The 26,287-nt window shown below is 42.2% G+C and overlaps 1 protein-coding gene across 1 annotated transcript; it reads left to right on the top strand.

Moving 5' to 3' along the window:
- Positions 1-997: 997 nt before the first annotated feature.
- NOL8 (nucleolar protein 8) lies at positions 998-26,037 on the top strand. The gene is made up of 16 exons (XM_056854651.1): positions 998-1,151; positions 1,299-1,361; positions 2,207-2,285; positions 2,658-2,805; positions 3,087-3,155; positions 4,077-5,849; positions 6,176-6,289; positions 6,554-6,676; positions 10,064-10,148; positions 11,321-11,465; positions 12,547-12,630; positions 13,146-13,429; positions 21,696-21,822; positions 22,491-22,558; positions 23,948-24,030; positions 25,952-26,037. Exons 1-16 carry the CDS (start codon positions 1,013-1,015, stop codon positions 26,003-26,005), a joined length of 3,438 nt encoding a protein of 1,145 aa, XP_056710629.1. The 5' UTR covers positions 998-1,012; the 3' UTR covers positions 26,006-26,037.
- The last annotated feature ends 250 nt before the right edge of the window (positions 26,038-26,287 follow it).

The raw sequence follows: 26,287 nt of genomic DNA, 5'->3' as shown, positions 1-26,287 counted from the left end.
CATGGACGGAGCGGAAACGTTAGCAAGGACTGCAAGGCCGCGTCACTCTCGTCCTTTTCGTGTCGAGGGGTTGGGCCGGTTGTGACGTGATGCGGAACCATGTTCCGCAGTCCGTGGCGGAAGTGAGGGGGGGAAAGGAAAACAAGGAGCGCCTGGGAAAGCCATGCTGTCGAAGGCAGAAGGAAATTCTCGTGGGGCTTGGCAGAGTGGAGCGGGCTCTGTAGTAAGACGTAAGGCAGTGTCTGTTTGTTTTTGCGAATCGGGCTTGTTCGTCGATGTGAGCTTTTTATTTATTTTTGCCTCGAATCTCGCTTAGTGACAGAGAGAGAAGGAGACAGCGGTGTTACAGTGGTTTAAACGTCCCTGTTGGTTTCAGCAAGGCGTACTTTCAAGCTGCAGCCCGGTTCTAGTCATGTTTACTGTGAATGAAGCCCTTTCCTGTTAAGTGTATTCAGGTTTGCAGCCTTCGTGGAGGCATTGTGTTAGTAGAAATCTACGTTTTTTTAATGTGTGTGTGTAAAGTGCTGTCAAGTCGCAGCCGACTTATGGCGACCCCTTTATGGGGTTTTCAAGGCAAGAGACTAACAGAGGTGGTTTGCCAGTGCCTTCCTCTACACAGCAACCCTGGTCCTCCTTGGTGGTCTCCCATCCAAACACTAACCAGGGCTGACCCTGCTTAGCTTCTGAGATTTGGCGAGATCAGGCCAGCCTGGGCCATCCAGGTCAGGGCTTTTTTAATGTAACCATAGCTAATTTCTGTTTTACTTCACTTCAGCAGTGTTGAACTGATTCGTGTCTCTTAAAATACTAGACACAATCAGGATTCATGTTTCAAACCCAGAAATGCACATATGGGGTTGGCTTGAGGAAAATAGAGATTCTTATCAGAGTTCATAAAGTACCAAGGTCCATTGAGAGTTGTCTGTTCAATCTGGTCTAGTTTTTCAGGTATGATCTAGTTTTTCATTTGTCCTTTTACATGCTTAGAAGTCAGGGGATTTGAATTTTGAATATGGATCAAAACCCAGTTGTTAAGCGGCTATATGTTGGAGGACTTGATCATACAGTTTCTGCAGCTGAACTGCGGGAAAGATTTTGCAAGTTTGGAAATGTTACAGACACAGAAATTGTTATCCGGAAAGATGAAAAAGGTAATTTATTTTCATTCTTTAAAAGTAAAATTACATCTTATTTAATTTCCTATTCAAAGCATCTTTTTATATGCATTTTCTTGGAGGTATGTTCCTTTATTTTTCAAAAATTTGAATGATGGAATAATGTGTCTCTTTCTTAAACAGGGAAGCCTACAAAAACATTTGCATATATCAGCATCACCCTTTCAGAAAAAGATCTTAGAAAATGTAAGTATATCTGCTATCTGATTTTTGTTGGCTCTTTATCTTTCCTGTGAAGTGAACATCTAATAGATACCTGAAACAAAACTAGTAAATTACATTATCAGTGCAGTGCGAAGCAGAGATGCTCCCTTGCCTTTAGTGGATTTAAAAGGATATGACTATTTAGGATTGTACAGTTATTCCTGTAGAGGGGAGAACTCTTGTTGAACTGTAGAACTATTTCAACTTTAGTGCAACTGTTTTTCTTTTTTTCCCCTTCACTTTTAATCTCTGTTTTAAGTTTAAGTTTAGAACAGTCTGTACAATTTATTTTTAAAAAGTTTAGTTTTTGTTAATATTTTGCAGTATTTATATCTGTAGTAAGGATAAAATAGTGTGATATTCTCACCTTATTGCTATTAAAGTGCCTTAGAATAAAATGTTTAGTAAATATGACCTATCCCTGCTCATCTCTGCTCCTTGAAACTCTCACGGATGTATTCATCCAGTGTTCATATAGCTTTCTAGCTGCTTCTTTTGTCATGTTCCCACTGACCACATTCTCCATCAGAGTTGACCTTCAAACATTCCACTTTTCCCCCTCCTGCCTTCAAAAAACCCTCTGTTGAATCTTCTTAAGTAGCCCCTGCTGTCACAGTCATTTATAGGGCAGCAGTGTATTCATTGGCATTTGCAGCTAAGTTGGTGTTCTAAAATAGTATTTCCCAGGTCCCAAACTCAACTTCTGTGCTCACTAGACTACACTGGTTTTCACTTTAATCAATAATACTTTAACCTAACGATAAATAATCAAGTTGAATGTCTTCACAATATCTGTGTTAACAAAACTGTTTGCTTTCTATTTGTAGGTATATCTGTGTTAAATAAGACCAAATGGAAAGGTGGAACACTACAAATAGAATTGGCCAAAGAATGTTTTTTGCACAGGTAATATGAAGCATTTTGCAAGCAGAACTTTTAATGAAAACCACTTGATGATGCTTCAGCCTATTTTTGAATTACACTCTTAATCAGCAAGTGAACTGTCTTAAGAGATCTTTGCAAAAATAACATAATGTGTCTGTGTAATTTTTTTTCAATTTTCTAAAATTGCATTCTGTTACAGCTGATGAAATAGCCTATGAGGTACACCATATTTAATGTGGACTGTAGTGAGTTATGTATATGGAGGGAAGACAGTTGTCTGAATTAATTTTGGTAGGGTATCTGTAAAAAGTAGCTACTAGTATTCATGACTCTGCAGGTATACAATAGGTATGTGTATGTTCTGGCAAACTGAAGTTGTGTGCTATGATGCAGATTGGCACGGGAGCGTCAAGAGGCCAGTGTGATGAAGGAAAAAACAAGCTCTAATGGCATGACCAACATTCTAGAATCTATGAAGAAATCTGGAGTTGTAGATTTTCGTGTAAAAGCAGTACCAGGAACAGAAATACCAGATCATAAGGTATAGTGAACTTAATGAATAGGAAGGCAGTTGATTGATCAGATCATGTCAATGTGCCCCCTAATTCTAGATTTAACAATGCATAGTTTATTCCCATTTAACTCCAATCAAACCAATAGGCTTTTAGACTGAAGTAATTTGGCATGGGATTTATTACACTGTAAATGGTTAGAAAAAAATAGACACCCTTAAAATCTGCCAAATCAGTCAGATATTAATTTCTTTAAAGTTTTTGCATTACAGTTTCAAAAATTATTGTATATTTTCTTTCTATCTAATAGGATTGGGTTGTTGGCAAGTTCGGAAGAATTTTGCCTGTCCTCCACATGAAAGCTCAACACACAAATAAGATATCCTTTTCTATATACTGAGTATATGTTAAATAAGCAGAAGCTATACCATTAACTGGAAGCAAGCTGTTCCAGCTGTGGGTTATGATGTGACACTGTCTTTGTACCATATATTTGATTGCCATTATTTGTCATATATACTACTAGATGATCAATTGAAATATTTACTCTAGGATGATGAAAAGTTTTAAGAAGAGGACAAACACTATCATACTCAGAAAGGTTTTTCTTATCTAACTCTTTAGATTTTTGTAGCATGTGTATCATTTCATCTAATTCTGAACAAAGCTCTCAGTTTTAATCAAAAAATTCACACAGTGGGAACATGTACAGATACATGTATTTTTCTTCAAATGTGGGGAGAAAGCCCTGGGTTTGCAGAAAAATATAAATGTTAATATAATACATGGTACAGTTCAAACCACCTGCAATCATAGAAGCAAGTTCTGCTTCTTTTGAAAAAATAGTGCCACTGAGATCTTTTCATACCATGTTGTGAGATCTCAGTGGCCAGTTTGGCGTTACCAGTATTGCCAAGGATTCCAAGCCTAGGTTAGTGTCAGCATGGTGAGGGAAGAAAGAAAGAATTAAAAAGATGAAAGATAAGATAAAGCTGGAGGTGGGAGGAGTGTGAAAAGAGAAAGCATAAGAGGAGGAGGGGAAAAGCTGAGTGAGTGCCACTTTAAAGACTAATAACATTTGTTCCAGCGTGAGCCTTCATGAGTTAGCACTCGCTTGAGATGCACAAAAACTGGTGCTGGAATAAATGTTAGTCTTCAAGGTGGCATTGGACTTCTGTTTTATTTTGCTAAGACAGCTACCCTTCTGGAACTACCTTATAAAACATTTTGCTTTTTCTGTAAACTTTTGGAGCTTTTACAGAGTGAAAAAAGTTTTTTTGTCCTTAATTCACGCAACAACATTATGAAATATGACCCTTCCAAATACTGCCACAATCTTAAAAAATTGGATTCAGACCTTAATGAGACAGTTCCAGTTTCCCAACTCACTTGGCATTTGGAAGAAGATGCTAACATCATGAGCAAGAAACGGCAAGGACAATTTCCTGTTTATAAGAAGCCACCTAAAAGGAAAATGAGAGTACAGGACTGTGGTGGCTTGAGTAAAACAGAATTGAAATCATGTAGCCGATTGTCAACAAAAACAATAAATATACACAGGACAGAACTAGTTCAAAATCGCACTCATATTGTTAAGCAATACAAAAAACCCTGTGTGGATCAGATGTTTGTAAATGAATCTTGCAGGAAGAGAAGCAACCCATCTGAAAGTGATATTGATACTGATGAAGAAATTAGAGCCGCAATAGCAAAAGAGAAAGTGCAGAAAGTTAACCCTAATATTGAGCCTGAAGATGATAGTATGGAAGTTGTTGGAGAAAATTTTGAACTGAAATATAGTACTCACTGGTCTTTAGAAAAAGCACACACTATGAAGAAAGTATGCAATGGTGAGCTAAGGAGCACTGAAAACAAATCTGATGATGATTCAGCTGACACTGATGAAATTATAACTGTGACTCAAAAGTCAAATAAAAAAAAGAGAAGACAGGAATCCCTAAATGGATCAAAGGCCACAAAAGAAAAAGATGGAAGGTTTAAGAAAGGCATATTGTCACAGACTACATGTTCTAATTCTTCAGACTTGAATGGGTCAACATCTGACAAACTGAAAGGGGGAAAAACAGCAATACCCAAAAAACCAAATTCTGAGGTTGTAACTGAACAAAGCAGAGATGCTAATAAATGCAAATTGGAGAATGATGATTTGTATCTCGCCACAAGTGGATCTGAAGGGGATGAAGATTATGAAACCATGATGAAAGACTGTTACCGACTAGACCTTACATTAGAAGATTTAGAACGATTAGCAGACGAAAATGCTGAATCTTCAGATGATGATACAGAAGGTAATGATACTGACACTCAATCTAAAACTAATGAATTTCTAGTTAGTCGTGCCAAAAATATTCCAAGGGCACCCACAGGTTCCCCTACTCCTAAAAAATGTATCTCCCCAGAAGAAATTCTTGCTGCTATTTTAAAAGAAGAAAGTGCTGATGAAGAAAATCCGAAGGAAGGAAACTCTTGTTTGAAAGTTCAGCCTTTTAGAGGAATAGGGTCACTAAGTGAAAAAGGAACCATAAAGAGGCTGACTAAGGATGAGTCGGATGCACATAAAAGTAAAGCTAGTGGTGATTCTTCTGACCTTATTGGTACAGACGCTTTGAAGAGTACATCAGATCCCCAGTGCTTGGACTCTGCGACCAAAAATCCTAATTGTAAATTACTCTCATTAAGAAAAATTAAATCTGACTTGCACAGGGGAAAATGCATAGTAAAATCAGATGGAAATTCTGACTGCAGTACACTCAACACAGAAGACAGTGAGGCAGAAACCAGTGACAGGAGTGTTCTAACTGAAACAAAGGTCTCAACAGATCTGAAATCTTTTTCCAAGAAAGCACCGATAGAAATTAGTTGCAAAGGTTCAGATCTAAGTGAGAACTTGAAGAATATCCCTCCGAAAAGGAGAGAGACCCTTCTGGGTTCTGCCACAGATGCACTGGAAAAGCAACAGCAGGATAATGAAAAAAGGCTGGCAGCTCTGCAAGAGAAGCAAAAAGAGAGAGATCTGCAGAAGAGACTTATTCAGGGAGCTCTTGCCCATCTGGTAATTCTATTTTAACTTTTAGAAATGATGATGTTGGGGGGGTGTTACATCATTGTAGGTATGTTTGTACTATAATACCTGTGCTTGCTCTGAGAAGCCTGAGTTTCAAGGATATTATGCCTTTGGAAAATCATAACAGGAAGAAAACTAAATTTTAGGGTTTTTTCCTATGTTGTAGTGCCCACATACTGTTTCCCCAGTTTATATTGCCCTGCCCAAGCTATAGGCAGACCTATGCACTTTGCCATTTTTACACCAAATGTATCTCTCATATTAAAATTGCTAATTTTCATAACTGATAATACACTTATCCCTGTCCCCCCAAGGAAATCAAGTCAACAAATAAACAGAAGCACATAGTATTTGATTCAGATGGTGAAAGTGAAGCTGAAGTTCTGGTGAGCACGGAAAAAGGTTCAGGAGGAAAGCTGCTAGGAAAAGTGAGTAGACTACAATAGTTTATTCAAAGAAGCTGCTGAAGAATCCCAGACAAATCTGTTTTATGTAGCCCAGTATGGAGGAGAAAACTACAGTCTGTACATGTTTGTGTGTTTTAGGGTTGGCTGCCAAAATAAAAATTCAGAGCTTAATAAATAAGCAAAGGTAGATTATGCCTTGGGGTGGGGGCAAAAGATATATCGAAATTCTAAATGCCCTAAGAAATAAGTTAACTTGTTAAAATTATATGTATTACTATGTCCAAGGAGTTCACCACTAAAACCTCTGGAAAGCTGTTTGAAAGCAGCGAGGATGAGCCAGATACAGCCGAGGAAGAAGATGACAGATTCAAAATCAAACCTCAGTTTGAGGGTAAAGCTGGTGAGAAGGTTAGTAAATCGTTTTCTGAGTTCCAGTTGAATTCTTGTAGCAAAACTTGTAAGCATGCTCAAAGAGTGCTGAATAATGTTTTAGTGTTTAGGGCCAACATATGAATTGTGATCATTTCATCCATTTTTTGCCCAGTTTCCGGACAGATTATCCCAATGAATCAATATGCCTTTTACAATAACTATTGGTTCTGTCCTTTGATTTCTCTCCATCTGCCTGTACACCAATAGAACAATACAACCTATTTTAAAATCTGCGGAAACATATAATGGTACTGACAAAGCCTTTTCTGTTTCTTTTGCTACTAGTTAATTCATCCATACTCTTGCCTTCACTGTTCCTAATAAAGCTCTGTTATGCCCATTCAATTTAAACTGTATACACCTTGAGCTTTTCCAGCATCCTCCAACATTTCATTTATTTGCATCAGGAACAAACTGGCCTTTAAGGCCACTGAGGAAAGTCCTGAGGGGGCCTACCCTGGGACAGCCCTACACAAACTTGGTGAGAGCCGCCACCACCGCACTGTCAGCCTCATGGGATCCTCCACCCCACTCAAGGCAGACAGACACAAAGCAGGTGGGATCTACCATCACTATGAGTTAGTCCACTATGAGGGGGGTGGGAGCTGCTACTGCTGTAAACCAGTGGCCTCTGCCTCATAGGAGTCATCAACCCTGACCTGCACAAGATAGACAGGTGCAAAGTGGAAGCTGTGGGGAGGCAGCTCCTTCCATCCCAGGCCCTATTCACTTTCCCTCCTGGGAGGAGGGTGCTGTTTCCAGAGCCATTTTTGCCCCTTGATTTGGACACATAGTAAGTCCAAAGATCTTACATTGTCCATGTGTGATGTCACTGTTATCCTTTCCTTTCATCCAATAAAAGCTCTATGATACATGGATCTTTAGCAGTGAATAGTTGTTATTAATCACTTATCACCCAACAGACAAAAATCAGTAAAACATTTTTGCAGCTGCTAGAGTTCGTTTTGGATACCTGTCAGCAAATACTGTAGATATGGAACTGTCATAAGAATATATATCAGAATAAACTTGCAAACACCGTAAAATGTAATGCCTCCTGGGGTAGCATACAGAGGACACTCCCAAAGGATATGTACAGTTGTGTCAGTCTTACCTAAGGAACGGGCAGATTCATTCTGAATAAGATAAACGTATGAACCTACCCCTCACGACTACAGAGGAGTGAGCATTTAGTCTAGACAGAATCAAAACTCTTAAAAGGCTTTGGGAAGTCAATATATAGATATAGGGAAGAGATTTCAGAAGCGGAATACCAAAAAATTGGGTATTTGATTAGTTTTGCACAGTTTCTCACCAAAGCAAATGCTGCATGAAGGCTCAGGCCCTGGATCGTATCCAGGTTAACCTTGAGAGCCAAGAGTTTCTCAGAGACTTAAAAGAGTCTTCTTTCAGAAAAGCCAAATAGCCCTTGCTGCTCAAATGTGACTTGATGAACATTCTAAATCCGTGTTGGCGAATCTATGGCACGTGTGCGCAACTCGACACGCGTACCCCTCTCTGCCGGCACATGCGGAGCCGTTGCGTCTGCCTAGGACGCTCTCCTCCGCTTTTCCTCCCAGCAGAGGGTGTTATGGCTTTCGCCCAGCACACCCAACTGTCTCATTTCTCCTCTGCCTCCGCCTTTATGGGCTTTCCACCCCCTTAAGCTCTCTGGGCCCCTCCTTCCCTGGGCCATCAGACTCTTGCCTCCCCTGTTCCCGCAGTCTCGCTGCCGCGCTTGACCGCCCCATCCTGCCTGGGGTTGGCCCCTCCCACTCAAAGTTCCCACCAGCGTCGGGTGGCTCTGCAAAGCTCGCTCCTCCGCTCCAGTGCGGAGCTGCTCCTCACCCTGTCTGGCCCGTCTCCCTCCTTCCTGCAACTGCCGCCTTCCTCCCCCTCCCCTCTTGCTCCAGCCGAGCGTTTCGGGCGCCGTCTCCCCCAGCGCCGTTCCCTCCCCCTCCCGCAGGGATGCGGCGCCAAATCCCGGCCTCCGCCGGGTCCCCAGGTCCCGAGGAGCTTGCCCCCTCGTGTGTGGGCGTCCCTGCTTCGTCCCCAGTGGCGGGGGCTGCCGCCACGGGACGGCAAGATCTCTCTCGGGGGGCAACATTGGCGCTCGGTTTCTCCACGCCTCCCCAGACGTTCCCGGCTTCGGAAGTGCCTCCTGCGGGTGGAGTCGCCTCCGTCTCTTTCTCCTCCCAGCCAGGTACGTGGGGCTTCTCCTCCTGGGGTCGATGGTCTCCTGGAGGGTAGGGCTCGGCATCAGGATTGGGGAGTAGTCCCGAGGGCCCGTCCCAGGCCGTGGACTCGGGACAAAATCATACCCCTCTTTTCGGACAGAACCCTCTGAACATAGACCAGGTTTTGCTTCATCTATTTGCCTTAGGGTTGCCAGGTGTCCCCCCCAATCATTTACCTCTTTTCCTGAAGGTTCAGTTACAAATATAAAGTTTCACTTTGAAGAAGAAGAGTTGGTTTTTATATGCCGACTTTCTCTACCACTTAAGGAAGAATCAAAGCGGCTTTCAATCACCTTCCCCTCCCCACAACAGATACCCTGGCCATTTATGCATGGTCAGTTTTGATGCTCACTCAAAGCTCTTTTTAAAAATGCAACTTTAAAACTGCCTATTCACGGTCTTGAAGCAAAAGGAGAAATTCCACCCCTCCCACTCGCCTGCTCCTTTGTTCCGGTTTTCATAGCCATTAGCATGTGCATAGCTAACCCGCCGCTGTTATTTTGCATGGTTCCTTCAGGGGGATTCTTCAGGTTAAATTGCCATGTTGGCACTTCGCGATAAATAAGTGGGTTTTGGATTGCAGTTTGGGCACTCAGTCTCTAAAAGGTTCGCCATCAGTGGTCTAAATGCTTGTAACCAAGCCCTGGCCTCAAGGGGAAGGCTGGCCCAGTTCTGAACAGAGAGCCACGCCAGCTACACAACAAGGAATGTTTAATAATTTTTGCAGAAAAAAAATAAAATAAAATAAAAGATGGTCAATATTTTCATTTACAGACACAATCCTTATGGCCATTTCATAAAAGTTGTCTCTATTATTCTTCAAGTTAAATACTTGAACAGCACCTGCCAGCTCAGGTTTTTGCTTTTTTTTTTCTTATCAGTGATTGATGTGGTCCCCATTTTAGATTAGATGAAAAAAGGATTCCTAAATATAAAAATTCCTTCACTTGTTGGGTTTCTTCCTTCACCATTCAGAATCCATCTGAAGGATTTCTTTTTTTTTTGGAGAAGACAACTATTTACGTTTTCTGGTAGTTATGTCACTATTATCATTTAGTAGTGATCAAAGTACCACTAAAATGAGATAAACTACCAAAGAATGAATATTGACTTTTTGTTGTTGCAGCTCATGCACTTGCAGTCACGATTTGGCACAGATGAAAGATTTCGTATGGATTCTCGGTTCCTTGAAAGTGACAGTGAACCAGAAGGTTAGATACGGCCTTGTTTCTTCTGGAGAGTACTTTGTAGAATTTTATTAAAACAGAACCTTGGTTGCCATAAAGTTCATGAATGAATTCCAGGAATTGTTGTTCATTACTTTGCTTGGCTGCATTAGTATTAAACTCTGTTCCCATCGTCAGATTGTTGTAGAGGATGGGAGGGGGAGGGGGGGGACAGTTGAATAGGAATAGTTATCTTTTGTGCACTTACCATTTCTAATAGGATGTTATCAACACAGACATATTCCACATTAAGGAGAGGCAATGTCATTTTTGTGTTTTTAATTATTATTTAATAATCAGGAATATATTTTTGATACTGCTTAGCTGAAAATATATTTAAAATGATATGGATTATGCAAACATTGAAAAAAAATCCAGTTAAGTCTTCAGTATTAGTTCTACAGATTGATACTTGGAGTTGTCAAAAGCTGATAAAACTATAACAGAAGGACACCTGCTGATCCCATCCTGTATGCATGGAGATAATCACGCTTCTGCACTGATGAAAAGTGCCGTTAAGTCATGAGTGACTGATGGCGACCATGTTGGGTTTTTAAGGCAAGAGACTTTCAGAAGTGGTTTGCCATTGCCTGCCTCCATGTGGGCTGAGAGAGTTCTAAGAGAACTATGATTGGCCCAAGGTCACTCAGCAGACTTCATGTGGAGGAATGTGCTACTAGTATTTAATTTCTCCTTTTATTTGTTACTTCATTTATACCATCCTTTCTCCCCAGTTGGGAGCAAAAGCAACTTACATTGTTCTCCTTCCCTCCATTTTATCCTCACAACAGCCTTGTGAGGTAGGTTAGGTTGAGTGTGTGACTGGCCAAGGTCACCTAGCAAGCTTCCATGGCAGAGTAAGGTTTCAAACCTGGGTCTCCCAGATCCTAGTCCCACACTCTACCCGCTACGCCACACTGTTTTTTACTGTGTGTGTAAAAGATTTTCCAGAGAGTATTCGGTGGTGGATAAACTGTTTCAGCAGCCTTCATTTTAGTGTGTTTCTGTTTGGTATGATTTTAATTGTGCATTTTAAAAATCTTGTAAATTGGACTATTATGTTTTGCGTCCTTGCAACCTGGTGATGCTTTGTTAGCCACTTTGAGTCTAAGGACTATGACAGTAAATATGCGTTTTAAATTATTTTTTTCTCTTAGATGAATTAAAGAAACTGGAAATAGATGACGAGGAGGAGCTTGCATTAGAGAAAAAGAAGAATCTTGAGATCTTGAAAAATCTTCTGCATATTAATGTAGAACATCCCAAGTCTAACAAGCAGGCTGCAAGTGCCAGGAAATTCAAGTATGGACCTCTTTAACAGGCAAAACAGACTTATAGGAAAACAGTGGCACGTGATTCACATACCTACACATAAAGGTTTTAAGTCCTAAGGCATTGAGAAGTAGCCTCTCAATTTCAAAACAATGTACTTTTTAATTGGGTCTTGTTTTTTCTAGTATCACCTTGGATTAGAGATTCTAGAATAGTAGAAGTGCACAATCACCATGACAAACCTGTTAAAAGTATTGCCATAGCCCTGTGGTTAGATTTCTAGGTCTGAAGGTTGCAGATCAGCATCCAGTTTATATTCAGGCTAACTCTAGGCTATCCAACTATAAGTGGTTACCTGATCCTTTGTATTGGAGAAATCAAATGCAATTGTGTAAATCAAAGTTCAGCTATCTCTTTTACCATCCTATCAGAGGATGTGTGTGTAGCACAGCAAACCAAAAAAAGGGATTGCCAAGGCAACAGGTCCTAGATTGCTCCCAGCGCTGGCACTGTGAATTATTGGACCCTTTGCGTCTTTACCCCATCCTACTTCACTAGATGTGAGCAGTAAAATGTTTCTTTTGTGGTGGTGCATCTGATGAAATTTATTAACATTTTTTTCAGAAATTGTTGATAGAAATGCCAAGGTTGGATATTAAACTGAGAGAAGCTGCGTGGTGTAGTGGTTAAGAGCGGTGGACTCTAATCTGGAGAACCGGGTTTGGTTCCCCACTCCTCCATATGAACAGCAGACTCTAATCTGGAGAACCAGATTTGATTCCCCACTCCTCCACATGAGTGGCAGACTCTAATCTGGAGAACTGGGTTTGATACCCCACTCCTCCACATGAGCAGTGGACTCTAATCTGGTGAGCCGGGTTAGTTTCCCCACTTGTCTACATGAAGCCAGCTGGGTGACCTTTGGATAGTCACAGTTCTCTTAGAGCTCTCTCAGCCTCACCTACCTCACGAGGTGTCTGTTGTAGGGAGAAAGGGAAGCAGATTGTAAGCTGGTTTATTCTCCTTAAAAAGGTAGAGAAAATCAGCATATAAAATCCAACTTCTTCATCTGGATAATATGGAATGCCTGTTTCATGTTTTTTTTCTGCAGGGATATTAACACACTACGCTATGATCCTACAAGGCAGGACCATGCAGTGTTTGAAAGAAAGCCAGAAAATACTGAAAAAGAAAGGTAATTATTGCATTAGTAGCTTGTTGGAGTGGGTTACTCTGCCAATTGAACTGTTTTCCATCACCTCATTCCTGATACCCACCCATTTTATACAGTGGTAATTTCATGAGTGGATTTAACTTGCTTGAACAAGTAACCGGGAGAGGCAAAAAGAAAAAAATGTGCTTTTAGGAGGAATGAGATGATTTCAGGGCTATCTCTTCATAGTGAATCAGACTTCACAGAGACTCCGGACTCCTTTTTAAGATCTTACATTGGGTGAGATGGGGACCTTGCCCAATTCTACTCAGTTCATTACACCAACACCAACATCATTCCAACCCATTGACCCAGCAGTGCCTTCTGGGTGGATCAAAAGTGGCTGCTGGGGAATATGATGAACAGTCTGTTTCCACCACAAGAAGTAGTAACCCACAGCATATCTGTAGGCGGGAACTCCTGGAAAATAGCTGTGTAAGATGTTTTTATAGGTTAACTTTATAGCATTAAGACTCATTTGTGTTTAATTTCTCCAGTAAAGCAAAAAAGAAGAAAAAGAGGGAGGAGACCCAGAAGCTGCCCGAGGTGTCTAAAGAAATATTTTATGATGTTGCTGTGGATTTGAGAGAAGTACTTGAATCTACTAAATGTGATGAAAAACCAGAAATAATACCCTGGGATAAACATGATAATGTGGACGAAGCAATTCCAGCTGATGTAGGACCAATAAACAAAGATAAAAGTAACAAGCAAGAAGAAACTAGTGGCTTCACATTTTCCTTTTTTGCTGCTGAAGAGGAGACATCACCTATGAAAGAAGGTACCAGAGCATATTTTAAGGCTGTTGTCAGAGCTGTTTTGTTATGAGTAGCTTGGTCATCTGGGATAAATTTAACAAGGGCCCCCACTCTGCTGGTTGAAAAATGTTAAACAACCAACCAACATTTATTACAATCAAGAGATCAGTCAACAACAATTTAACAGCATGGTTTACATACATATGTAAAATTAATATACAAAGATTAAAATCTACAGTCTTATTGTGCTGTAATTAATTATACATAAAGGTTATGTAAAAGTCTGGAACATCTGCTTCCTTATGGATAAAGTCTCAGCACAGAATTTGGCCATTCAGAGGTCGTCTCATTGTAGCAATCTGCAAGGAGATATGTGTAGAATTTTTCAGATCTTCCTGGGAACTTGGATAGAGTAGGGATGAGAACTGTGGAACAGATGTCATAAAATCGATAATATAATAACACATGTTACACTGTTTTGACTGCATTCAATTGGCAGGAACACAGACGTCGAGAGTAGGGGATACGCAAATATCTCCTTCCCAGTAGCGCTGAGGGCAGGTAATTGTAATGGGCTAGGGTGAAAGCTCTGTGGTATTTGGGGAATTCTAAAACGTAAAGATAGTTTGCCAGCACAAAATTTTAGCTATGATTTCCTGCAGCCCAATAGAGGTGTGCCCGAGCTTTATCAGCCTGAAGAACTGTATCCCAGATTCATTGTTTAAATATTTCTTTAGCTCCCGAGAACCCGAGATGGTATATTGCTAAGGGGGAGAAGTTGAGTAATTGTATTTTATTTTCAACCATATCCACCCAATCTGAGCTGTAGCTAATTGAAAGAATTAAGGGGGTTAGCCCAGCTGGGTTAAGGTTTAGCTTGAACCAAAAACATATAGCTTGATACCAGCTATGAGCTTCAAGTGACATCTGCCCTGATTCAGTTCTAAGAATTGCATTTGACCCGCAATGAGGAACACCAAAAATGCATCTAAGAAATTTAGATTGAATTGGTTCCATGGGACCGGAAGTCTTTGAATAAACAGATTCGTGAACCGAACATAAGTTGAATTGTCACTTTACCTTGGAAAACTTACATAGGGAGTATGGGAGACCCCTTTCAAGAAGAAAATAAATCTCAGAATAGCTGATGCTAGTCTTTGAGCAACCTGGGTCATCTGAGTTCTCCATGAACTCTTTGATTGATTTTGCTTTATGGTGTGTGTTGCTCAGGGAGTTACTGAGACCAAACCCAAGTAAAGCTTGGTTACGTTGCTGCACCAAGGCAGGGTCAGCAAAAACCCAGTATCTCCATTCAAAACTCTATTTATATATCTAACTCTGAGGCCAGACTAATGTGATGAGCTTTTTGTTGGGTTGCCCTTTATTACAAAGAAGAGGCTTGCGCTTGGTCAACCTGAAGATAAAAGATGAACCACCAGTAGCATATTACATCAGCACTGAAGTATATGCACTGACAGTGGCAGTATATGCATCTTTTGCTTCCATTCTTAATGCAATGAGCTGGTGGTAATCTATTAAGCCATAATCTAAGAGACTGCCACCTCTGTTTTCCACTGTGATCTGTAAGACCGACTGGGAACCTTCTGTTAAATATACCATCAGTGCACCAAAACATGCCCACAGGTGTTCACCAACAGACATTGTCAGTAGCTGCTTCTCCACTGAGGAATTTTTTCTTCAAGTGGCTGCTTAAATCCCAATCCTGTGCATATTTCAGGACATGTAAGACACTTTTTATTTAAACTTGCTTTAGTGGGCAGCCATATGATCAAAATAATTAGCATGATTTTTCCCAACCGTGAACCAACAGGATGGGTCAGAGTGTAAGCCTCTTGAAATATTCTCCTAGAGCCGTGTTGGCGAACCTATGGCATGCGTGCGCGACTCAGCACGCGCGGAGCCGTCATGCCTGCCTAGGACGCTCTCCTCCGCTTTTCCTCCCAGCAGAGGGTGTTATGGCTTTCGCCCAGCACACCCAACTGTCTCATTCCTCCTCTGCCTCCGCTTCCGCCTTTATGGGCTTTCCACCCCCTTAAGCTCTCTGGGCCCCGCCGTCCCTGGGCCATCAGACTCTTGCCTCCCCTGTTCCCGTGGTCTTGCTGCCGCGCTCGACCGCCCCATTGTTGGCGTATGTTAGAAAGCGTTGCAGCTCTACAGGCGAGTAAGCACAGAAGACTCAGCACGTAGTACAAAAGTGCTCTTTTATTCACAGTGACAGAATGCTCCGCTTGGTCATCAACTCTCCACAACCCACAACCCAATACATATATAACACACCTATATACATATCTGGCATAGTCTCTCAGCCAATCACCTGTTGGCTGCCTTGTCTCCAGGACTATCTAGCTCAGTCCAGTACAAGCCAGTTTTTCTGCTCAGTCATTGAGCTGTCATGTGACACCACCAATCACCTGGCTGTCACATAGATCTTTTACATCTGCTCGCCATCTGCTTGCCATGTGCAGTCTCATATTCCAACACTCCTCCTAGACTGACATTGCAAGCCCCAATTTGCTTTTAAATAGTTCAAACTTTTCAGTAGACAAACATTTGGTGAAAACGTCAGCAATATTTACATTTGAAGCACAATGTTTCAGAACCATTAAACCATTGTTTACCGCTTCCCTGACATTCTGGTATCTTATTGTGATGTGTTTACTTCTTGTTCTAATACCTTGATATCCAGCCAATTGCTGTGCTGCAGTATTATCACAGTAAACACTTACAGGCATTTCATATTCAAGATTTAGGTCTTTAGCCAGTTGACACAGCCATTCCAGCTGAATCTCACTGTCGCTTAATGCAGAATATTCTGCCTCACATGTGCTGGTAGCTACATGAGTCTGTTTTAAAGACTTCCACATAACCAGTGCCCCATGTAGAAATAACACGTACCCAGTGGTTGACTTTCCTTCTTCTCTTTCCCCCCAACTGGAGTCACTATACACTGTGATTGTTTCCTCTGCATCAGCCTTTAAACACAACCTGGCTGAAGCTGAGCCTTTTAAGTATCGCAGCACCCTTTTTGCTGCATTCCAGTCTTTCATGTATGGACATGCACATTTCTGGCAAAGCAAATGTACTGCCATACAAATGTCTGGTCTTGTCCAACATGACAGATATAACAATGAACCCACCAACGATTGGTATTGATTTTTGTTATGGAATACCTTATCATCCACCTCTTTCACATACCCTGTTGTCATGGGAGTCTCAGTGCTTTTGGCCTCTGTCATTTTAAATTTTTCTAGGAGCTGTTCAATCTTTTTCTCCTGGCACAATTCAAAATATCCTTCTGGGTTCCTGGTAATTTCTACCCCCAGATAATTTTGAATGTCACCAAGATGCTTCATTTTAAACAGTTTTCCAGTTGCCTCCTTAAACCAGTTTAGTTGTTCCTTTGTATGACACAACAAACAAAGATCATCAACATATAAAAATACAACACAGTCAGAGCCCTTTACACATTTGGTAAACATACAAGGATCAGCAACACCTTGCTTAAACCCAAGATTTGCCAATGCTTCACTAATGCATTGGGACCATGCACGTGCACTCTGCTTTAATCCATACAGAGCCTTATGCAATTTTAATACTCCTTGTTTACCCTTGCATTCAAACCCAGGGATCTGCTCCATATATATTTCTTCACTTATTGTTGCATTCAGATATGCAGTGGTGAAATCAAAATGGTGCACTAACATGTTATCTCTGACAGCTTTACACAATGCAGCTCTTATAGTATCAGCCTTCACAGTGGGAGCAAATAATTCATCAAAGTCTTGCCCTTCAACTTGGGAATAACCCTTAGCCACAAGCCTGGCCTTACGGAGTATCTTCCCTTCTGGACACTGTTTGACTTTGTAAAGCCATCTGCACCCTATGGCTTTTCTCTGAGCTGGCAGTTTTGTTACAGAGAATACCTTATTCTCTTTCAGGGAATCAAACTCAGTTTGCATGGCTTCTAGCCAGGCCTCCTTTTCCCTGCTTTCCAAAGCCATTACCTCCTGAAAGCTCTTTGGTTCTTTGACTTGTACATGATTTACATCAGTGGTCTCAAAACCATACCTCTCCGGGGGAATTCCTTTAGTGCTCCTGCTTGACACCCTAGGAATCTGTCTCCCCTCTTCAGCCCTTGGCGATGAAGCCCTTTGAGGAGACCCCTCCTGCTTCACCCCATCTGCATCCTGTGAGAGATCTGTCAATGGTAGCCCAATTTCTTTTGGCTCCTCCTGTCCATGAATTCTGGCCCAGTTATTTCCCTCACAAAAATTCGCAGCTCTGCTGTAGCTGAGAGAATTATGTTCATCAGCAAACCTGTATGATTTCATGCCAGACTGATACCCAAGGAAGGTTAGTTTTTTAGCTCTCGCTCCTCCTTTCCTTCTCTTGGATATTGGCACATCAACCCAGGCTTTTGTACCAAACACTCTGAGGTAACCTAAGCTAGGATCCCTCTGGTACAAAACCCTATAAGGTATGTCTTGTATGGACCTGGTCCAGATCCTGTTGGAAACATAGGAGGCGGCCTTTATTGCTTCTGCCCAGTATGTCATTGGCAACCCTGCATCCTGCAACATGGAATACATTTTTGTTTGTAGCATTCCCCCATGTCGTTCAGCAACACCATTTTCTGCTGGCACCGCCACGTTGGCAACTCTGTGCCTCACACCTTGCACCTGTAACCACTTCTTAAACTCATTTGACATGAATTCTCCCCCAAAATCTGTTTGGAGAGAATCCAAGGTACATTTAAGTTGTTTCTGCACTCTTTTGGCCCAATACTTAAATGTTTCAAACACCTGTGACTTCTTTTTCAAAGGATACACCCAGGAGAATCTGGTGCAATCATCCACCAGAATCAACGCGTAATGGTTACCTGAGTGACTCTCCCTGTAGGGGCCTATTACATCTGCATGCACTACCTTTAATGCAGTGTCTGAGAGTCTCTCACTATGCTTAGCCACTGGGTAAGCCTTAGATTTGGAACTTTTGCATACCTCACAATCCAGGTAGTTCCCACACTCTTTAACTTTTTCCTTCCCCAGTAAGGCTAGCGTTTTCTTTATGGTCTCATAATTTGCATGAGCCAACCTTCTATGTAGCAGATGTATGCAATTGTCATGGGGGCTCTTATTAGTTATCATCTTTGCCTCCACATGCCTATTTTCTACCACATACACATTATTACACATTTTCCCTGTAAGAAGCACTTTCCCACCTTTGGATATCTTACAAGCCTTGTCTGTAAATGTTACAGTATATCCAGCCCTGTCAAGGGCACTTACACTTAGCAAATTATTCTCTAGTTCAGGGACACATAGCACCTTTTTAAATGTATAGTTCAAAGCTGGGAACCATACACTCCCCTCACGTGTCACCTCAGAATTCCTTCCATCAGCGAGGCTTACGTGCGGCAAACTTGAGTCCCGTGTGTCTTTTAAAAGTTCCTGATGCCGGCAAATGGTCTGTGACGCACCAGAGTCTAAAATCCAGACACCGGCTGTGTCACTGTGCTCAGTCAGCACCAATGATGCCTTCTGACCGCTCACAAACTCACGTGACGACTGGTCCCTTCGGCTTTTCTTCCTTGCTTCTGGGCAGTCACGCTTTAAGTGATTTGTAGCCTTGCAGATGTAGCAACGTCTGACCCTCAGAGCCACGTGCTGCTGTAAATCACCCGGCTTTCTCTGCTCCGCATTCCTTTCTCCGCCGGCAAACCTCCGCGTCTCCTGGCTTGGCAGGTTTCCCTCCGGCTTGGCAGGCTTCTCAGGATTTCTTGCAAGCAATCTCTTTTCATGTTCCAAAATTCTTCCAATAACATACTGTAACGTTAGTTTATCAATTTCAACCGACTCCAGAGCTGTAATTAGCATGTTATACTGCTCAGACAGAGAGCTCAGGAGTATATAAACTTTATCATCCTCCGGTAGAGTCTTCCCCCTCTGCTCCAGCATTTGGAAACATTCAGTCAGTTCATTTATATGGTTTCTCACAGGAACTGACGGCAAAAGAAAAGTTCTGTACAAACGCCTCGTTATGGCTATCAAAGAGCCAGCTGTTTTTTGGACGTAGACCTGAGATAATGAGTTCCAGGCTGCTTTCGCTTTCAAAGCTCCCGTCACATGGACAAGCTGGTCGTCAGCCACGCTCAGCACTATGCTTGCCAGTGCCTTCTCATCTTTCACCACGTCCTGCGGCGTCTCAGGATCCGGTGGGTTGGAGACATAAATCCACAGTGCCTCTCTTTTAAGGTAGTGTTGCATTCGTAACGCCCACACATTGTAGTTGGTAGAAGTGAGCTTCTCCACAAGCAAGGACATTGCAGCTTGAGCCATAATTTCTCCCGCTCCCTGCTGCTCCTGCTCCGTGTCGCTCTCCTCCTCCGCCTCAGACGCACTGCTGCTGACAGACCTGCTGGGCACCTCCTCTGCTCCGTCTGACTCAACCTCAGACATCCACTCGCCTTCTGCTCACTACAGCCCTTGTTCCACAGATAGTACCTCTGTTCAGAACCTCCAGGATGTAGCGCAGTTGAGCTGTTCTGGGCCCATAACCCTGTTGGCGTATGTTAGAAAGCGTTGCAGCTCTACAGGCGAGTAAGCACAGAAGACTCAGCACGTAGTACAAAAGTGCTCTTTTATTCACAGTGACAGAATGCTCCGCTTGGTCATCAACTCTCCACAACCCACAACCCAATACATATATAACACACCTATATACATATCTGGCATAGTCTCTCAGCCAATCACCTGTTGGCTGCCTTGTCTCCAGGACTATCTAGCTCAGTCCAGTACAAGCCAGTTTTTCTGCTCAGTCATTGAGCTGTCATGTGACACCACCAATCACCTGGCTGTCACATAGATCTTTTACATCTGCTCGCCATCTGCTTGCCATGTGCAGTCTCATATTCCAACACCCATCCCACCTGGGTTTGGCCCCTCCCACTCAAAGTTCCCGCCAGTGTCGGGTGGCTCTGCGCAGCTTGCTCCTCCACTCCGGTGCGGAGCTGCTCCTCATCCTGTCTGGCCCAGCGGACTCCCGTCTCCCTCCTTCCTGCAGCTGCCGCCTTCCTCCCCCTCCCTTCTTGCTCCAGCCGAGCATTTCGGGCGCCGTCTCCCCCCGCGCCGTTCCCTCCCCCTCCCGCAGGGACGCGGCGCCGAATCCCGGCCTCCGCCAGGTCCCCGGGTCCCGAGGAGCTTGCCCCCTCATGTGCGGGCATCCCTGCTTCGTCCCCAGTGGCGGGGGCTGCCGCCACGGGACTGCAAGCTCTCTCTCGGGGGGCAACATCGGCGCTCGGTTTCTCCGCACTTCCCCAGACGTTCCCGGCTTCGGAGGTGCCGCCTGCGGACGGGGTCGCCTCTGTCTCTTCCTCCTCCCAGCCAGGTACGTGGGGCTTCTCCTCCTGGGGTCGATGGTCTCCTGGAGGGTAGGGCTCGGCGTCGGGATTGGGGAGTAGTCCCGAGAGCCCGTCCCAGGCCGTGGACTCGGGACAAAATCATACCCCTCTTTTCGGACAGAATCTTCTGAACATAGACCAGGTTTTGCTTCATCTATTTGCCTTAGGGTTGCCAGGTGTCGTCCCCCCCCCAATCATTTACCTCTTTTCCTGAAGGTTCAGTTACAAATATAAAGTTTCACTTTGAAGAAGAAGAGTTGGTTTTTATATGCCGACTTTCTCTACCACTTAAGGAAGAATCAAAGCGGCTTTCAGTCACCTTCCCCTCCCCACAACAGACACCCTGGCCATTTATGCATGGTCAGTTTTGATGCTCACTCAAAGCTCTTTTTAAAAATGCAACTTTAAAACTGCCTATTCACGGTCTTGAAGCAAAAGGAGAAATTCCACCCCTCCCACTCGCCTGCTCCTTTGTTCCAGTTTGCATAGCCATTAGCATGTGCATAGCTAACCCGCCGCTGTTATTTTGCATGGTTCTTTCAGGGGGATTTTTCAGGGGGATTCTTCAGGTTAAATTGCCGTGTTGGCACTTCGCGATAAATAAGTGGGTTTTGGGTTGCAGTTTGGGCACTCGGGCTCTAAAAGGTTCGCCATCACTGTCCTAGAGAATAGAACCATCTCTAGTTGCCCTATATGCATATTAGAATCCACATGGAGTTAGTATTATGACCATCACGCGAGGAAAGATTAGTTTGCTAGTGCTATTGTCCTTTTTGACAACAAAAGTCTGTGGACTTCGTTTTCCTTTGCAAGCTTTTTATACAGAAAGGAAAGCATAAATCACTCACTGTACCGTTTTGTTTTTGCAGAACCCTATCTAATTGAAACAATAAAGCCTTCAAAAGTTGCATGGCAAGAAGATCCCCGTTTTCAAGATAGTAGTTCAGAAGACAATGATGAGCCAGAAGTGGTTGAAACAGAAAATGTTGAAGAAACGTAAATTACATTTAAATATTAGAATTCATAGAATGTGAGGCTAAATGAGACCCAACTATGCAGTGATCTCTAGACCCAACTGCGATTTTTTCCCTTTCAAATTAACCCCTTTGTCGAGATTACAGGATGTCACAAGTAGTGGCCAAACACCATGCCAGTGATGTTTACACAGACGAAGAATCATTTTTATGAGCAATTTGAATGAAATCAATGTCAAAATCTTCCCAAAGCTGCTTCCTATCCTGTTCTGGCAGATGATCCTTCCCTGGACTAAAAAGGATGATCTTTTTATCCCAAGCCGAGAAAACAGTTTCACAGGGAACGTTTTGCCAGCTGTTTAAATGTTTATGTTGAATGATATATTGAAATGCAAATGAAATTTCTATCTTGTAACTGCTTCAGAATAGGAACTACATTTATTACCATTCCTAATGTTCCTTGATCTTAGGAGGAAGAAAAAGGACACTGGTTTGCTATCTAAACATTTCTGAAACAGTAGTTGCTGAGGATCCATTTGACCTTTAGACTTACAATTCAAGAAACACATTAATTTTTCAGTTAAATTTTACATTACTGGTTGAGAATTTTTAAGTTTGTTCCTCAAATGCTGAGAAACCAATCTTGTTTTCTTCTCAAGCAAAACAGATTTTGTTTTGTTTCCCTTTTAGGTCTCCAGCTGCACCACACTCAAACATTAGATTCTTCTTCTTCTCCCAAGATGACGAAAGATTAAAAGGTACAGGTATAAGTCAACAAAAACTCCTGAATGGCATAACTCATCAATGGCATATATATGTTTGTTTAACAGATGTGTTCCTTGTCTCTCAAGAGTGAAGTCCAAGAGATCAGAGAAGACAGGATATCTGACATGCAGACACATTTTCTGTGGCTCGTGTTGTTGGTTTAAAAACAAAACAAAGAAACCGAATCTGGCAGTTCAGTTGATGCAAATACTCCAACTGATTTCCTTCAGAAGCAGAGCTTTTCAATAGTTGCTGCTGCTGCATTTTGTGGAATGTGCTCTGAGGGGGTGGTGTTCACCTGTTTTCTTCAGTGGCTTTATTCAGGAGAGAGGTATAGGTGAAGACTTTTTCTTCTGCCATGCCTTTGATGACTGCTTGAACTAATCAGAAATTCTAATATGCCTCTGTTTTGAATATTGTTATGGGGGTAAAGTGTAGTTGACTGGGGAAGGCAATGGCAAAGGCAAACCACTCTGTAAACAAAGCTTGCCTAGGAAATATTGTGATGTGACGTCACCCCATGGGTCAGTAATGACCCAGTGCTGACACAGGGGACTACCTTTACCTTTATAGTTGTTAATGTTATGGCTTGGATTCTAAGCTATGCAAGTGCAGCGGTGCTTATGGAAAGAAACATGGTTAGTAACAGTGCAAGAAAGGGAGAATAGACCACTGTACCACTGGAGCATCATATCTTGAGCTAGAACATAAGACCAATCATGCTGGATGAAACCAGTGGTCCATTCTAGTCCAGTGTCTTGTTAAACACAGTGGCCAAACAGATGTACCTGGAATGCCTGCAAGCAGGGCATGGAGGCCAAAGCCTCCCCCCCTCCCTGTTGCTCCCCCGTATTCAGATGGTTACTGCCTCTGAACATGGATTCTTCATTTACTCACCCTTTTAAAGCTAACTAAACTAGTGACTATCACTACATCCTGTGTCAATGAATCCAACAAGTTAATCACTCCATAAGTTCAGAAGTGCTTCCTGTTGGCTTTCCTGAATTTACAGCCCAGCAACTTCATTGGATGCCCATGAGTTCTAGTATTAGTGTGGAGAGTGTGACGTTTCTTTCTATCCAACCCGTGCTTAGTTCTGTAAGCTTCCCTCTTGTGCCCCCTTATTGTTCCCCTAAACTACTTCAGTCCCACTGGCGCATATTTAAAGCTGGAATGCTTAGTCCCATTGTACATCATTTTATGCTTACCTTCAGCCTTATCTGCTATTTTGTCTCCTGCTCGCCCAGCAAGCGGCACAACAAACACTGCATCAAGAACGACTGTTGGTTTCTGTACCGTACAGTAGTAACTTGCTTGTTGATACTTAAACATATAGAAAGATTAAAGTAAGCAAAACTTACTTTTTTTAATCTCCTGTCCAGAGGGCCCAAAACTCTTCTGCCGATCGTCCAACCTTGATGAAGACAGAGATGATTGGGAAAGCAGGCGACAAATGTTACATGAAGTATGTGTGATTGACAAAATAAGTTGGTCTGTCCCAAAATGTTTATCTGTGAAACTGGCTTGTTACAATTGATAGGCACACCCTTTTTAAATAGCGTATAAATCTTGGCAACCATACAAGTAGTGCTAATAGCATAAGAGTAAAATAGGCAGTTTCACTATGTCCCCTGAGTCTGTTGTGTGTGCGTGTATATATGTTTGTTTCTTAAAATGTATATTCTGCCTTTCTTTTAGAAAAACAAGGCAAAGTGCCTCACATATTGCATATATCATAAAACTATTTCATCAAACCATTAATTAGGATAGAATGGAACACTGTGAAGTGAAGGTGTGTAAGGAAGAAAACAGATAACTAAAATGCTAATCAAAACCTTTTAAAAAAATGTTATAGTAGTCTTCTAAAAACTTGTAGCATTGGGCTTCAGCAGGACTCCTTTAGGAAGCAATTCCACAACTGTGGGGTCACCATTCTTTATGCCATTATAGATTTTTACATCTGAATGATGTGACGCGTGATCATGTGGGAGAAGATGCTCCCCATGATACCCTGGACCCAAGCTATATAGAGCTTTTATAATTTGTCAGCATGATTAATTGTGCCCAAATGTTAAGCTACTAAGTAAACAGCATGCCAATAATTTTAGATGTTCTAACATCCCATACCTTGCAGGAAGTAATTTGTTGTGCTAACAAGCATTTCAAGGCAAGCTTCACACGGAGCAAATTGTAGCAATTACTCCTTGTGCCTGCCAGGGTCCCTGTTCATTTTTATTTTAAAACATGCAGTCAGTATAACTGATTAATTTACATGCCATCTTTCCAGTTAGTGGCCTGCATCCTACCATTACACTCAGTAAAGTCTGAAGCCTTCCTCAGGCTTAAAGAGTTCCTTACATTGGATGAAGGCTCTTTGGGCTTGAGGAAGGTTCCAAATTTTGCTGAGTGGAGTGGTAGGATGCAGGCTAGTAATTGCTTAAAGCAGCTGGCGGCTGATGATGGTAACTTGAATTTTGTTGCTTTATAATTAAGCCAGGAAAATACGACCTTAAAACCACAGATTGAAACCAAGCCAAACATTTAGATTAAAAAGGCCTCCTAAAATAAAAGTAAAATATTTTTACCTGCTATTAGAAGACCCCTAACGAAGAGGTCACAAATAATTCATGGGGATAGAAGTTCAAAGATTAGGAGTCGCATCCATGGAGGCCCATTTGTGGCTCCTCATAAACCATACCCTCCACCTGTCCGGTGGTCTTGATTCACATCAGGGTGCTAGCAGTAAGTCCTTATTTCAGGGAGACTGCAATCATATCTTTAGTGAAGACTGACTGCTCCAGTGTTTCCAACCAAGGCTGCTGCTCCTGATAAGATGGCTTCACTTGATGTTGAGTAGTAATGATGACAAAAGTGGAGCCAGCTGGTAGTCTACTAGATAACTTTCAGTAAGTAGGTACATATTCACTTAACGCTGGTCCTGAAAATAAAAGGTTGGTGATAGCATAAGGAAACAACATATATTTCCAGCATGTCCCTGAAGTAGTTCAGATACATTTGGTTCACAGGTACATCAAAATGCCCTGAGAGGGCTGGGATCTCACTCTCCAAATGAGCCTCTTATCAATATTAATTTATCAAGGCAAGCGGTATGATCTCAGTCACAAAAGCATCTTGCACGTCCATTATAATGGATTTAAAAGGCTCTCTGGTGCTGATTAACTTATCTCTATCCTAGTTTGTGAACATGTAGATGTATCTTATGTAATTTTCATTCATGCTTTTCAAACTGCTGCCAGTTGTTATACAATATAGAGTAGCTAGCTGAAGCTGAAATGTTCAAAATACTGACATAAATGTAGTTGTGGGTGTTAAGTGCTGTCAAGTCGCTTCCGACATATGTTAATTTTAACATACATCTCTTGCAGGATTGTCGAAAGAAACATAAAGATGCAAGAAGGAAAGTCAAAGCAAAACACTGAATATGGCAGACAAGCGAGCCAGAGGCGTCTCAAAAAGCTTGGTGATACTCCAACTTTGAACGCAAGCAATTAAGGAGTCCACAGAAAACTTGCAGATTATTTGAAAACAAAGAATGGGGCTTGCCCATACAGTGTTGGTGTAAAATTAAATAGGTCTGAGTCGGTGAAGCTTTTAATGTTTATATCTCTGTATGTTATATACATGTTTACCATAGATTAAAGGGTACTGGAAGATTCTTAAGCAAGAATGGCATCTACTTGGCTGCAGTTGTTATCTTTTCA

This window comes from Euleptes europaea, chromosome 1, assembly GCF_029931775.1.
Source record: "Euleptes europaea isolate rEulEur1 chromosome 1, rEulEur1.hap1, whole genome shotgun sequence".
Taxonomy (NCBI): Eukaryota; Metazoa; Chordata; class Lepidosauria; order Squamata; family Sphaerodactylidae; genus Euleptes; species Euleptes europaea.
This window is presented reverse-complemented; position numbering and strand designations above follow the sequence as displayed.